Source organism: Oculina patagonica, chromosome 14 (assembly GCF_052425735.1).
Source record: "Oculina patagonica isolate OP01 chromosome 14, crgOcupat, whole genome shotgun sequence".
Lineage (NCBI taxonomy): Eukaryota > Metazoa > Cnidaria > Anthozoa > Scleractinia > Oculinidae > Oculina > Oculina patagonica.
Genome location: NC_135771.1, coordinates 5,166,123 through 5,181,383, shown reverse-complemented (window position 1 = coordinate 5,181,383; position 15,261 = coordinate 5,166,123). Strand labels below are relative to the sequence as shown.

Here is a 15,261-nt window from a genome sequence, read left to right as displayed (position 1 = left end):
ATTTTTCTTATTGTTATTTGGGAGTATATGCTGATTTATCAAAACAAGGTTGTATGTGGCTTGGTCTTAGTGGTTGGGGACAGGGGGCGGGATTCCGGGAGAATAGGGTGTGGCAAGGATACGGGAGGCGGAAGAGTGATCCTGGGTACCAGAGGATTTTTCTCGCGCGAGGGGGGGGATAATATAAAAGGTCTCTGGCCCCACGCAGGATAGAGAAAAGAGGGCGGGAAGCAGGATTCCCAAGGTGACGTGAACCTGCAAAAAAAACTGAGAAACATTTTGCAGCATTGTGTAATATTGTGCAATAAAAGTAGCACAAAGAGGCGGGATATAGAACGAAAAAGAAAAAGCATTAACTACCTTTTAACTGAAATGCCTGAGTAAATCCTGCTCCGTGTATTAGGTACTCACGTCAGCCGATAGACAGAATGACGAAATTCCGACAGCGACATGTGGAAAATTCTAAATTGAGAAATGACGAGCCACGATTTTAGACGCTCGACATGCATACTTACCCTAACAAAGCCTCAAAAACACAGCTCTGCCCCTTCGGTGAGTTGTAGTTGTAGCAGGAGCCCATTCACCTGAAGCATGCCAATTCCGTATATTTGTGTAAATGCGTTTTCACAAGAAAAGTTATTTTTAGTTCGCAATTCGTAGCCCGCGGTTTATACCCTAGTTCATATTTTATACCCACTCCGTAGTCGGCAGTCCGCAGTCCGCAGTCCGCAGTCCGCAGTCCGCAGTCCGCAGTCCGCAGTCCGCAGTCCGCAGTCCGCAGTCCGCAGTCCGCGTTTAATAGCTTTTAATGATCAGTCCTAAAAACGGGTGAGTGAATGCAGGATCGGAAAACGCTTCAATAGTCATATAACCCATTTACAGCTCTTAAATAACAAAAGACTACATTGGCCTCATGCCTCGTTCTTGAAGTACTGAATTAATTTTTTCCGCAATCCCGCACCTCACTAGCGCTCCACAGATAGATCTAATACTCTGTAATACTGTTACTTTGTTTAAAACAGCGGTCTTTACACGAGGTAAGTTGGATTAAATCTGTAATATCTTAAATGATAGTAACAATAGTTGTGGTTCTTTGATCTTTAGAGAAAACAAATCCCATTTAAGGCTGGTTTTCACCGGCCATAAGCACAAGCATAAACACATAAAAACACTCATTTCGGTTTATGCGATCTTCACCTTAGCATAATACGCATAAGTAAAATTTAAGAAGAAACCATCTTTGGTGCTCAGGTATATATACGTATAGGGCTTATACAAGGGGTACCCCCTCCCCTAGGGTTCTATGAGCCACTGACCATAAGAAATGGAATTCCACGACCATTTTGGCCTATCTCTCTTGATTGCGTGTGAGCTTAGATCTCGGAAAATATCCAGAATTGTTCCTTGGGTATCTAATCGAACAAAATCGAACCAAAATTCAATCGAACTCAATAGAACACCGAGCCGTGATTTGAGTGGGTTCGGTAATCGAACAAAATCGAACATCTAATTTGCTGTGAGTTCGATTATCGCACCAATCAAACCATTCGAACAACTTAAACGCAATCGAACTTAATCTGATTCGATTTTGTTTAGAATGCATCTCTTGACGAATAAAAGTTCGGTAATCGAACGTTCGAATGTGTTCGATTGACCAAATTTTCTTGTGAGTTTGGTTTTGTTTGATTACCGAACCCAATCGAATGATTGGTGACATTGGTGTATGATAATATCTGGTTCGATTGCTAAACGTTCGATTAGATACCCCGGGGTTGTTATAGTAGTCTATCAAGTAATCAGTAAGCACGATTTTTTTTAACTTCTCTTCAATTTCCTAAAACACGGTACGTAAAACAACTTGTGCTGTTGGAAAACATTCCTAGAAAACAAAAATCAGGCTATACATGGAGCTGCAGGAAAAGGGAAATTATTATTCCTACTGCGCATAATTTCAAGCGTGAGGCTTTTTCTATACGGCTGGACCTCGCCAGAGAGGTAAATCGTCATTTTCTCGAAAACGAGTATGGCGACCTATCATTTTTTTCCTGTTTTTTTGAATTGAGTAGTAACTTTCTTTCTGTATAATAAATATGGACCAATTCTTAGTGTCGTCGGGAACGTGAATTTAGCAGGCAAACGTGACAATAATTATAGTGATTTTATAAGGATTTATTGGGTATAAACCGAAGGTGCTGTTGCTCCTAAACGAGCATGGGCACCCCCCATTTTTATTTCAAAATTTAAGTTCCTATGACATAAACAGTAAATAGGCAAAGTTTGACAGAAATCTCAGTGCAGGTTCTATTTCAGTGGAATAATCTTAACTTGTTTTCGTTTTCCAGGTGAATGTACAATGAGTAATGTAACTGAATTCAAACAGCTGACATCCGCCATAGATGACATGCGCACACTGGCTGCAAACGAGCCGCGAACAAGTATTCTGGGAAAGGATTTTCTGGTTTATCCAGAGGTTTTTCATCCGGGCGCTTCATTTGCTACCACAGAGTTCAGGAGTAAGGAAATTCTTACAGTGATTAAAGAAGATTTGACGAAGAAAGCCGAGGAAGAGTCTTTTGATTTCCTGGAAGTTGGTTGTGGAGCTGGGTGCACTACAGTCCTGGTAGCTTTAGCTTCACAGAGATGTCATGTCTGGGCCACAGATATCAACGAAACAGCTGTGGAAAACACCATTGAAAATGCAAAACTGCACGGAGTCGACGCCCGGGTTAAAGTCGTGATTGCTGATGTGTTTAATCACGAAAATTTAGTTGGAAAAAAATTTGACATGATCTACTGGAATATCGCATGGGGTGGCCAACATACAGAACCTGGGATCGACCTAGATCTGCTCATGCGCAGTGTACTTGATCCGGGATACCAGAGCTTTCGCCGTTACCTCTTGGAAGCGAAGAACCATCTCAAGAAAGCGGGAAGAATTTTAGTTGCCTTCTCTTTCAGTTTTGGTTCAAAGGAGCTGTTCGATAGAGTTGTGAAGGAAACAGGCTGGAGTTACAAAATCTCTTCAAGAGACAACTTTCTCATTGAGATAGCAGACAAACAACAAGAAATAGATGTATCTATTGTGGAGTTTTTGAAACAGGAGTGAATTTTTTTTATCAAATTTATACTGATACAAAGCATAAACGAATAGACAAATTATGTTTTTGTGAGCTTTATTGAATTCAGTGAACAGACATGATCACATCTCTACATTTCCTAATACAATGGGTGGCCTTGCCTGTCGCTCGCGAGAAGTATCGAATATCGTATACAAGATAAACGCAACTTTTTTTCAACACAGAAGTTGTCAGCTACTTTATATAATATATGTTAATGAATTTACAAATTCTTGAAAATTAGTTAAGTCCCCTTGGGAAACGTCTCTGCAAGCACTGCATGCCGTTTATTAAAATACCTGAGTAAATCCTACTCTGTTTTTTCGTCCGTCGTCAGACGAAATGACGGAATTCTGACAGCGACACGTGGAGCAATGACAATTAAACGAGCGACATGTGTGACGTTCGACTGTCAAATGACGTCATCATGCATATTGCCTCAGTTATGCATGCCGTCATAAAGATCCTTTGTATTACATGCCGTAGTCAGTCACGCAAAGATCCAACATACAACTTGAAGCCGAGTGCTGAAGTTCGTTCTATAATACTGTATCATTTTAACAAAAGATCACTGTCTGCGTGAGGTAAGTTGGGAATGAATTTGTAAAACAGTGAAACCTGTTTTAATCGGACACCATATTAAACGGACATCTTTGTTAGGGAGAAAGTAGATGCCGCGCGCTCAAAGGGGAGGGAGATCTAGAGGGACAAACGACAAGCGCTTAGTGCTTCTCGTTTTCCCCTATTAAAGTTACGCAAGTTGGTTTGGAGAAAATAAAATCCAAGACTAGCCAAGATAGTCTCAAGATGCCTAGTCTCTTGTTTGAAAACACGAAACCGAGAGGTCGAAGGCTATATATTACAGAAAACACTTAGTAAATTTTGCGTTCGTTTCAAATGACAATACCTTTGCAAATTAATTAATGGAATACAGCTGGTAGCTAAAGCTACCAAATATGCGCTCTCTGGAGACTATAATTGAGTCGAGCGATTTAACCTCTATTACGGACCTTGAAGCCCAAAACCAATTTAATAGACAACAAAGAAGTTTTCATAACTTGTTGATAAAACTTGAAAATATTTAGCAATTAAAATTGCTTTGACTATTCGTTCAAGATAACATCAAACTAAAGCACCCAGTTTAGCATCCTATTGGTTTGATCACTGGACTGAAGAACACCTCGGGCGGTTTGCCTTTCTCGATTGTTTGGTTTCTTTGAAGGACTGTGATGTAAGACAATACTTTCTAAAACTGTGCACTGTTCGGAAAACACGCAATAGAATAATGTAGTTTCAAGGTGCTAAATTTTGGGTTTCTTTAAGTTTTGATATTTCAAATTACTTGAGTATACGAATGTTCTCGCTTTAGTGGCTTGTTCCAAACTCGCTTTTAATTAAGGAAGCATTAAAGCATAAAGCATAAAATTTATTTTCAAATATGCATCTGTTAAAATACTTTACTCTTCCTCTTGGTTTAGTTAGGACACAGGGGGTGTATATACTTGAAATGATTCACGCAGCCTTTAACGAGAAGCGTCTCATCTTTGGCTGCCTGTGTCACTCGAAGGAAGATCTCTTTCCTAAACTCTTTTTGGCTTTAATTTTAACCGTAAACCTTGGCCAAATAATCCGTCAATATCTGTGTACGTGCGTTTCCCAAAGTAGCTAAAGGTGCTGCCACATATGGTTTTGTTTTTATTCCGGTTTGGGCTAAAAGTGGTGGATTTCTCAGCAAGCGGGTACAAGTTATCCTGGACTCTCTCTTCTCGCGCAAAAGTTCAGGGACAAGACTGCTTTAAATATAAATTTTTAAGAGCCAGTTATTCTATCATCATCATCATCATCACCATCATCATCATCATCATCATCATCATCATCATCCTTTATTTAAACTCGATCAGATTTTAAGAACAATGCTTGTGGGGTCGGGTGCTAAACTAAAATAATTTACGAATATTCAGTACTACTTTTCTTCTCTAACTAGTCGGCTACAAGCTCAATGACGCGAAAACTTATGTGCAGCAAGGATGCGCAATGCAATTTAGTGGAATCACCTTAACTTATTCTTTTTCCAGGTGAATTGTACAATGAGCACCGTCACCGAAGTCGAAGGGAACAGATGGGCAGTAGATGAAATGCTCTCGCTGGCCACAAACAAACCGCGAACAAAAATCATGGGAAAGGAATTTCTGGTTCATCCAGGGGTTTTTCACCCGGACGCTTGGTCTGATGCAATAGAGGTCATGAATAAGGAATTTCTTAAAGAGCTTAAAGGAGATTTGACCAAGAAAGTCGAGGAAGATTCTTTTGATTTCCTGGAAGTTGGTTGTGGAGCTGGTTATACCGCAATCCTGGCAGCATTAACTTCACCAAAATGTCATGTTTTGGCCACAGATATCAACGAAACGGCTGTGGAAAACGCCATTGAAAATGCAAAACTGCATGGGGTCGACAACCGAGTCAAAGTCGTGGTTTCTGATGTGTTTAACCATGAAATATTCACTGGCAAAAAATTCGACATGATCTACTGGGACCCTCCTTGGGCTGGCCAGCACACGGAGCCTGGGACCAACCTAGATCTGCTCATGCGCAGTTTACTTGATCCGGGATACCAGAGCTTTCGCCGTTACCTCTTGGAAGCGAAGAACTATCTTAAGAAAACGGGAAGAATTTTTGCTGCCTTCTCTTTTAATATTGGTTCAAAAGAGCTGTTCGATAGAGTGGTGAAGGAAACAGGGTGGAATTACAAAATCCTTTCAACAAAGAACATTCTCTTTGAGATAGCAGGCGATCAACAAGAAGTGAATGTATATATTGTAGAGTTTCTGAAACAAGAATAAATTTTCTGATCAAAATTTAGGCAAAATGAAATGTAAGAAGGGGAAAGTGACTTTAAAGTTTCCGTTTTTCTTTATTTCATAGGAATTTTAAGTGTCGCCTTAATTTTGAAAATTTAAAATGCCACTGAATCCCTCCTTAAGAAATAAAAGGTGAAATAAACTTTTTAATTAAATCAAAACTAAGGGTATGTTTTGGCCAAGTATACTGTAGCTATGCTAAATGTACGTTTATATGATAGTCGTGTTAGTCAAGTTTTGTGAGTAAAAGATTGGGCGTTCATACGGATGCGTTCTGGTCTTTGGCGTTATTAACTGAACTATGCTGGGAGTATTACCACTGTTTTGTTGTATTTTTCCGGGAAAACCTCATTTTCAGCCATATGAGTTATTTTCTTTCCCTTGGCCTTTTCACAATCCAGAAGCATATAGGTTAACATTTCAATTCTTTTTACTGTCTTCCCTAGATTTTTGAAAACTATTTGGGAGAATTTGCTGATTTATCAAACGTTATTGAACCGGCTCTTTGTACTTCGTTTTTAATCGGTCGTGAAATTAAAAACAACATTGACTGCGTTTTTAAAATACCTGAGTAAATCCTATTCTGTTTTTTCGTCCGTCGTCAGACGAAATGACGAAATTCCGACAAAAAAAAGACAAGTACGTTCGGACGACTGTAGTTGTACTCGAATGACGTCATCATGCAAATCGCCTTAGTGTTGTGTATGCCGTCATAAAGGTCCTTTGTATCACATGCCGTGGTCAGTCACACAAATCGAACATATAACTTAAAGCGTGCTGAAGTTCGTTCTATGATACTGTATCTTTTTTACTAAAGATCGCTGTCGGAGGTAAGTTGGGAATGAATTTGTAAAACATTGAAACCTGTTTTAATCGGACACCATATTAAGCGGACATCTTTGATAAAAAAAAACAGTAGATGCCGCAAAATTACATGTATTCGACTGCGTGGTAGGCTACCCCAAAATTGACTTCCCTTATTTACTTTAAACTCTCACTGGCCATCAGTGAAGTGAATTGACTGAATTGTGGTCGTTCGTTCGCTCGAGACCGGTTCGCCTGGACTTAAAGTCTGTTCAATCGGACTATTCCTAGCGCGATTTAATTAGAAAGCAGTACACAGAGACATTTTAGCAGTAAATATACTTGCCACAAGTCGACCTCTCGAGTATCACGGTAGAATGGTTAAGCGAGCGGAGCGAGCTTCGCGGCCTGAAAATCATCATGGGGTTCGTGAAAATCATCATGAGATTCATGTAAACGTTTAGCTCTGGCAGAGGGGAGGGGGGAATTGGTGGAATTTAGGGAGAGGGCATGCCTAAAAATGTGACCTCAAAGAGTTTCCATTATTATTTTAAAACTCATTATAGTGGAAACTTCAGACGTAATAGGCGCAGTACGAAGCGCAGACAAGATCATATTTAAAACTTGTAAGGAAAACCGTCATCGCTCTGATTTAAATCGCTTCTAAAACGACACAGAAACACAGGTTAATAACAATATTTTTTGAATGATTATGTTATAGCTAATACAGCGTCTGGATTTTATGTGTTCATACTAATCATGCATGCAAGAAAGGACGTAGTGACTTGACTCCGTCGCAACTGTTTTTGGGATGTCACGCAACGCGTTTGTTTGTTTGTTTGTTTTTGCATTCTTCTTACTCCGTTTCTCTTCTTTATTTTTATTGTCAATTTACCTTTCCTTTGTATTTCTACCCGTTTTTTGTAATGTCTTTATTTACTATGTTGTAAATTGTTATTGCAACACAAAATAAATATGTAGAGAAATTCTATTTCTTTGTGTTATGTTGTAATAAAGTTAAAAAAAGTTCAACCGTGCAATTAAGAGAACAGGTCAAATTTCTTCCTAATGCGCTTTTTTCATGTAATTGCAATTTATGGAGCAAAAGCAACCTGACGGCGAGCGAAATTTCGCATGATTTAGGGTTTTAGGTATTGCTAATTCCGGATTATTCCGGGATTTGGATTTTTGGCTTATGCGCATGCGCCAAGTAAAATGTTGTACATTTTTACATGGAAATGGCATCAAAAACCTACTGCAGTGTCAGAAAGTGCATTTCTAGCAAAGTTTAGAGAAATTTAGGACCGTAGAGCCAAGAAAATCGATTAACGGTTAAAAAAAACCCTGTTTTTGGAGAAATTTCAGCATATTAAGAGTTAAAGTGGTTTATTTCGCAGGCTATGGAGCTGGGAAAATAGAAATTTTTGTTCTCTTTTCAGGTGGATTATACAATGGGCAGTGTTACCGAAGTCAATCAGCTTGCAGATAAGATGCGCTCGCTAGCCACAAACAAGCCTCGAACAAATATCCTGGGAAAGGAATTTCTGGTTTATCCAGGGGTTTTTCACCCGGACGCTTGGCCTGATGGCATAGAGATCATGAATAAGCTAATTCTTGAAGAGCTTAAAGGAGATTTGACGAAGAAAGTCGAGGAAGAGTCTTTTGATTTCCTGGAAGTTGGTTGTGGAGCTGGGTACACCGCAATCCTGGCAGCTTTAGCTTCAAAGCGATGTCATGTTTTGGCCACAGATATCAACGAAACGGCTGTGAAAAACACCATTGAAAATGCAACACTGTATGGGGTCGACGACCGAGTCAAAGTCGTGGTTTCTGATGTGTATAACCACGAAATATTCACTGACAAAAAATTCGACATGATCTACTGGGACCTTCCTTTTGCTGGCCAGCACACGGAGCCTGGAACCAACCTAGATCCGCTCATGCGCAGTTTACTTGATCCGGGTTTCCAGAGCTTTCGCCGTTACCTCTTGGAAGCGAAGAATTATCTTAAGAAAACGGGAAGAATTTTTGTTGCCTTCTCTTTTCATATTGGTTCAAAAGAGCTGTTCGATAGAGTGGTGAAGGAAACAGGGTGGAATTACAAAATCCTTTCAACAAAGAACATTCTCTTTGAGATAGCAGGCGCTCAACAAAAAGTGGATGTATCTATTGTGGAGTTTCTGAAACAAGAATAACTTTTCTGATCAAAATTTAGGCAAAATGAAATGTAAGAAGGGGAAAGTGACTTTTAAGTTCTTTATTTCATAGGATTTTTAAGTGTCGCCTTAATTTTGAAAATTTAAAATGCCACTGAATCCCTTCTTAAGAAATAAAATGTAAAATACAGTACTCAAACTTCTTAAAAAACTCATTAATAATTCATAAAGAAAATACAGAAGAAATTAATGTTTAATGAGTGTCTTTTTATCTGATAAAGACACGGCTAAACTTTACGTCCAATTTTCTAGGCCAAAATAACCCCAAATCTAAATATTAGTGAAAGAATGAGTTGATCTACATAACGGAAGATTTTTAAGCCGTTTAATAAATTCGCAGTTCGTGTTTTATCAAGTCTAAAACACTCGGCTGCGCCTTGTGTTTTAAACTTGATAAAACACTGCTGCTCATTTATTAAACATTACTTAATTAAACTAAAACTAAGGTTATGTTTTGGCCAAGTATACTGTAGCTATGCTAAATGTACGTTTATATTATAGTGGTGTTAGTCAAGTTTTGTGAGTAAAAGATTGGGCGTTCATATGACGCGTTCTGGTCTATGGCGTTATTAACTGAACTATACTGGGAGTATTGCTATTGTTTTGTTGTATTTTTCCGGTAACGTAAAACCTCATTTTCATGCCATATGAGTTATATTCTTTCCCTTGGCCTTTTCACAATCCAGAAGCATAAAGGTTAACATTTTAATTCTTTTTACTGTTTTCCTTAGATTTTTGAAAACTATTTTGGGAGAATTTGCTGATTTATCAGATAAAGTTTGTATTTTGAGGAAAAATTAAAAATCTGATCACTTAATGTAAAGTTTGGGAAGCCGGTTTCCCGATGATGGTTTTTAGCATCAGAAGTAGTGAAATGGGGCTGGCTCTTCCTCAACCTCGCACCGATTATTGTTCAAAAAAGTTTTGCTATACAGTGGTGTTGCGTTGTGGAATAGCCTTCTGACTAATATTAGAGTATCTAAATCATTAAGTGAATTTAAGACGAAGCTAAGTAACTTCAGTTTTTAGTGCGACACGGCATCCCTGAAAAACAGTATTTTTTGTTTTCATTTATATTCATTTGAATATGTAGTTATAGTTTAGTTACAGTTAGATAAAGCTTTTTTATACTTTGCCATTACTTTTATAGAGCGATTTTTACTTGAGTGTCGAAAGTAATTCGCGTTTGCTTTGGTGATGCATTACTACGTTTGGTGATTGGTTTAAAAAAACTCGCGCCACTTTCTCAACCAATCAAAAGTTTACTGTACTATCTGTGTCTTTTGTGATTGGCCAGAGTGATTACTTTGGTTTTGGTTTTACGACACCCAATCGAAAACGGCTCTAATTATTATATTGTTTTGATTCTTATACCTGTAGATTATTTTTTGTTTGCATATAACTGAGTGGAAACTTCCGTGTATAATATAATAAAGTTATCTAATCTAGCATTGTAAATTTGACTACCTCCTACCCAGGCCCCTCTTTTCTAAACGTTATTGGACTGCCTCAGAAAAAGCTCCTGTTCTGAGTACTTAGTCAGTCACGTCGTTTTCAATCGGTCGTGAAATTAAAAAAGAAATTAACTGCCTTTTAAAAAAATACCTGAGTAACTCCTTCTTTGTTCTTTCGTCTGTCGTTAGACGAAATGACGTAATTCTGACAGCGATACGTGGAGTTATGACAATTAAACGGGCGACATGCGTGACGTTTGACTGTAGTTGCACTCGAATGACGTCATCATGCAAATCGCCTGTCATGAATGCCGTCATAAAGGTCCTTTGTATCACATGCCGTGGTCAGTCACACAAATCGAACATATAACTTAAAGCGCTGAAGTTCGTTCCATACTGTATCGTTTTCACAAAAGATCGTTGTCTGCGTGAGGTAAGTTGGGAATGAATTTGTAAAACAGTCAAACCCGTTTTATATCTCTCGGACATCATATACTAGGAAGAAAGTAGATGCCGCAAAATTAGCCTGCGTGGCAAGCGCTCAAAGGGATAAGAGAGGGGCGAACGACAAGCGCTTAGTGCTTCTCGTTTTCCCCTATTAAAGTTACGCATGTAGGTTTGGAGAAAATAAAATCCAAGACTAGCGAGGATGCCAAGTCCCTTGTTTGAAAACACGAAACCGAGAGGTAGAAGGCTATATATTACAGAAAACACTCAGTAAATTTTGGGTTCGCTTCAAGTGCTAATAATGTTGCAAATTAATGGATCACAGCTAGTAGCTATCAAATATGCGCTTTCTGGATACTACTAATTGAGTCGCGTGATTTACCCTTTGTTACGGACGTTGAAGCTCAAAAACTATTTAATAGACAACAAAGAAGTTTTCATAACTTGAAAATATTTAGCAATTAAAATTTTCTTTTGACTAGTCGTTCGAGATAACATCAAACTAAAGCACCCAGATTGGCTTCCTATTGGTTTGATCACTGGACTGAAGAACACCTCGGGCGATTCGTCTTTCTCAATTGACTGGTTCTTTTGAACGATTGCGATGTGTGACAATACTTTAAAAGCTGTGCACCATTCAATTCAGAAAACACGCAAATGGACTGATGTATTTTCAAGGTGCCAAATTTTGGGTTTGTTTAAGTTTTGCCAGTTTTGCAATTTCAAATTGCAAACTCGCTTTAAGCTAAGCGAACACTAAAGCATAATTCGAACCGTGAACCTTGTCCAAAAAAGTCCGAGACGGGAAAAAGTCATCGTGACTCATTCCAAAGGCTTCGTAGATTTCGGAATCGAATCATAAGGTAGATACCCAAAATTTTAAATGGAGTTGAAATAAGCTTACCAACAAGACGCTCGCAAAACGCGAACCACGTGGCAATTTTTTTCAGATAACGTGTTGAGAATCGAACTGCTTCGAATCCAAATTTCTAACGGCGGTGTTACCACTCTACTGGTTGTGATAGTAAATTCAGGATTACCAGAACAGCCGAAGACACTAATCACATGTCACAAACCCGCGCTAAAAACTAAACGACATTAGTTTAGTAGCAACTCAGCCGTGTTCTATTGGAAATCCATGAATCTAATTATATTTCTCATTGTGCTTTATTCTGTCTATTTGCATATAATAAAAGTGCTGCCATATATGGTTTTGTTTTTCCTCCGGTTTCTCACGCATAGGTTCAACCCTATATAGGGCGCGGAAGGGAGAGTTCAGAGACAAGACTGCTTCCAATGCAGATTTGAATTTTAAGAGATTATCCTTCTCTAACTAGCCGGATACAAGTTCAAGAGATTTTACCTGGAAACAGGCAGTCTTTATTCTCCACACCGTCCTTCGTGTTAGCTGAGAAGTGGCATACTTAACAAGAACAACTAGAATCGAAGTTGTTTTCGATTTGCCCTGTCCCCATACCAGACAAGACCACTTCAAACAATTCCCCATCTCCGGATTCTATGGGCTGGACTTGTCCCGGGAGTTTCCTGGAAGGGGGAATGAAATGGAAGCCTCAAGCCTAGTGGCCTATACAAGTCGGAGTTTATCCTGGTTTCTGTAGCATTAAGCAGCTAAGATTATTTCTACTCCTCCCTGAATGGGATGCTAGTCCATCGCAGGTTACCATCCCCCCCCCCCCCCCCCGCCCCGCCAGCATTATGTCGTCGGTTTATACACCATTTATACACCAAGGTGGAGAGAGTCTCTCCACCTTGGTTTATAACAGAGGCACTATGAGAGTAAAGTGTCTTGTTCAAGAACACACCACAGTGACCGTGGCCAGGGCTCGAACCCGGACCGTTCGATCCGGAGTCCGGTGCACTAACCATTGGGCCACCGCGCCTCCCATGGGAAAGATAAAATTAAACCGGAAATTATTAGCTTGACTCATTCTTTTTCCAGGTGAATTGTACAATGAGCAACGTTACCGAAGTCGAGCAGTACAGACCGGCAGCAGATGGGATGCTCTCGCTGGCCACAACCAGGCCGCGAGCAAATGTCGTGGGAAAGGAGTTTCTGGTTTATCCAGGGGTTTTTCACCCGGACGCTTGGCTTAATAGCTCAGAGGTCATGAATAAGGAATTTCTTAAAGAGCTAAAAAGAGATTTGACCAAGAAAGCCGAGGAAGAATCTTTTGATTTCCTGGAAGTTGGTTGTGGAGCTGGGTACACCGCAATCCTGGCAGCATTAACTTCACCAAAATGTCATGTTTTGGCCACAGATATCAACGAAACGGCTGTGAAAAACACCATCGAAAATGCAAAACTGCATGGAGTCGACGACCGAGTCAAAGTCGTGATTTCTGATGTGTTCAACCACGAAATATTCGCTGGGAAAAAATTTGACATGATCTACTGGAACTCCCCTTGGGTTGGCCAGCACACGGAGCCTGGGACCGACCTAGATCCTCTCATGCGCAGTTTACTTGATCCGGGATACCAGAGCTTTCGCCGTTACCTCTTGGAAGGGAAAAACTATCTCAAAAAAACGGGAAGGATTTTTGTTACTATCTCTTTCAACATTGGTTCAAAAGAGCTGTTCGATAGAGTGGCGAACGAAACAGGGTGGAATTACAAAATCCTTTCAACAAACGACTATCTCTTTGAGATAGGAGACCAACAACAAGAAATAGATATACGTATTGTAGAGTTTCTGAAACAGGAATGAAATTTTCTTATCAAAACATGTGGACTCTTCATGCATAATAAAATGTTAGAAGAGGAAATTGCCTTAAAAATTCCCGTTCTTCTTCTTCACTTCAAAGGATTTTTTTCACCTCAATTTAGAAAATTTAAAATGGCACTGAACTAATATGTGGAATGTGAAATTAAAACTAAAACTAAGGGTATCTTTTGGTCAGGTACTAGCTATGGTAATTATTTACATCACAATGATAGTCAAGTTCTGTTGAGTAGTGAAAAGATTGGGCGTTTATATGACGCGTTCTGGTCTATATAGCGTTAACTGGACTTTACTGGGAGTATTACTATTGTTTTGTTGTATTTTTCCGGTAAAACTTCGGATCAATTTAGGTTTCTGGGAAACTGCTCACCTACCCCTCCCCAAACCTAACATTAACCCTTGCTTATCGCTTTGGGCAAAATGTTAGGTTTGGGGAGGGGTAGGTGAGCAGTTTCCCAGAAACCTAAATTGATCCAAAACTTCATTTTCATGCCCTACATGAGTTATTTTCTTTCCCTTGGCCTTTTCACAATCCAGCACACTAAGGTTAACACTTAAACTCTTCTTACCGTTGTCCATAGAGTTTTGAAAACTGTTTGGGAGAATTTGCTGATTTATCAGATCAAGTTTGTATTTGAGAAGAAATTAAAATCTGATCACTTTATGTTAAGCTTGAGAAGCCAGTTTCCCGATGATGTTTTATAGCATCAGAAGTAGTGAAGTGACGCTGGCTCTTCCTCAACCTCGTACCGATTATATGTTCAAAAAAGTTTCTCCTATATGGCATGGCGGTGCTGCGTTGTGGAATAGCTTTCCAACTGATATTAGAGTATCTAAAACATTGGGTGAATTTAAGACGAAGCTAAGTAACTTCAGTTTTTAGTGAGACACGACATCCCTAAAAAGCAGTGTTTTTTGTTTTCATTTATTTCTATTTGAATATGTAGTAAGTTTAGTTATTTTAGATTAAGCCTTTATACTCTGTAATTACTTTTAAAGAGCGATTTTCACTTGAGTGTCGAAAGTAATTCGCGCTTGCTTTGGTGTTGCATTACTACGTATGGTGATTGGTTTAAAAAAACTCGCGCCACTTTCTCAACCAATCAGAAGTTCACTGGACTGTCTGTGTCTTCTGTGATTGGCCAGAGCGATTACTTTGGTTTTGGTTTTACGTCACTCAATCCTATGCTCAGTCGAAAACGGCTCCAATTATTATATTGTTTTAATTCTTATATTTGTAGATAATTTTTTGCTTGTACGTATTTAACTGAGTGGAAACTTTCATGTATAAATAAAGTTATCTTATCTAATCTAACCTAGCATTGTAAATTTGACTGCCTCCTCCCCAGGCCCCTCTCTTCTAAACGTTATTGAACTGCCTCAGAAAAGGCCCCTGTTCTGTGTACTTAGTCCGTCACGTCGTTTTCAATCGGTCAAGAAATTAAAAACAAAATTAACTGCCTTTTTAAAATATCTGACGGACGAAAGAACAGAGAAGGAGTTACTCAGATAGTTGAAAGAGTTCAGACCATACGTTGTAGTTCTTGGCTTGGGAAGTGACAGGATGTGGTTACCACGTAGGTTGTAGTGCACAGACCGGAGAGTAGACATGTCTGAGACGCCTTT

General features: G+C 39.2%; 4 protein-coding genes across 4 annotated transcripts; all 4 read left to right on the top strand.

Annotated features, from left to right (window-relative positions):
- The first annotated feature begins 960 nt into the window (after positions 1 to 960).
- On the top strand, positions 961 to 3,224 carry LOC144638283 (release factor glutamine methyltransferase-like). The gene is made up of 2 exons (XM_078497510.1): positions 961 to 1,037; positions 2,343 to 3,224. Exon 2 carries the CDS (start codon positions 2,354 to 2,356, stop codon positions 3,104 to 3,106), a length of 753 nt encoding a protein of 250 aa, XP_078353636.1. The 5' UTR covers positions 961 to 1,037; positions 2,343 to 2,353; the 3' UTR covers positions 3,107 to 3,224.
- Positions 3,225 to 3,595: 371 nt separating this feature from the next.
- On the top strand, positions 3,596 to 6,238 carry LOC144638280 (release factor glutamine methyltransferase-like). Its single transcript, XM_078497507.1, has 2 exons — positions 3,596 to 3,700; positions 5,192 to 6,238. Exon 2 carries the CDS (start codon positions 5,204 to 5,206, stop codon positions 5,954 to 5,956), a length of 753 nt encoding a protein of 250 aa, XP_078353633.1. The 5' UTR covers positions 3,596 to 3,700; positions 5,192 to 5,203; the 3' UTR covers positions 5,957 to 6,238.
- A 515-nt stretch (positions 6,239 to 6,753) lies between these two features.
- On the top strand, positions 6,754 to 10,548 carry LOC144638285 (bifunctional methyltransferase-like). The gene is made up of 2 exons (XM_078497514.1): positions 6,754 to 6,808; positions 8,218 to 10,548. The coding sequence occupies exon 2, from the start codon at positions 8,230 to 8,232 to the stop codon at positions 8,971 to 8,973; it is 744 nt and encodes a 247-aa protein (XP_078353640.1). The 5' UTR covers positions 6,754 to 6,808; positions 8,218 to 8,229; the 3' UTR covers positions 8,974 to 10,548.
- A 224-nt stretch (positions 10,549 to 10,772) lies between these two features.
- Positions 10,773 to 14,976, top strand: LOC144638281 (release factor glutamine methyltransferase-like). Its single transcript, XM_078497508.1, has 2 exons — positions 10,773 to 10,881; positions 12,856 to 14,976. Exon 2 carries the CDS (start codon positions 12,868 to 12,870, stop codon positions 13,618 to 13,620), a length of 753 nt encoding a protein of 250 aa, XP_078353634.1. The 5' UTR covers positions 10,773 to 10,881; positions 12,856 to 12,867; the 3' UTR covers positions 13,621 to 14,976.
- Positions 14,977 to 15,261: the final 285 nt, after the last annotated feature.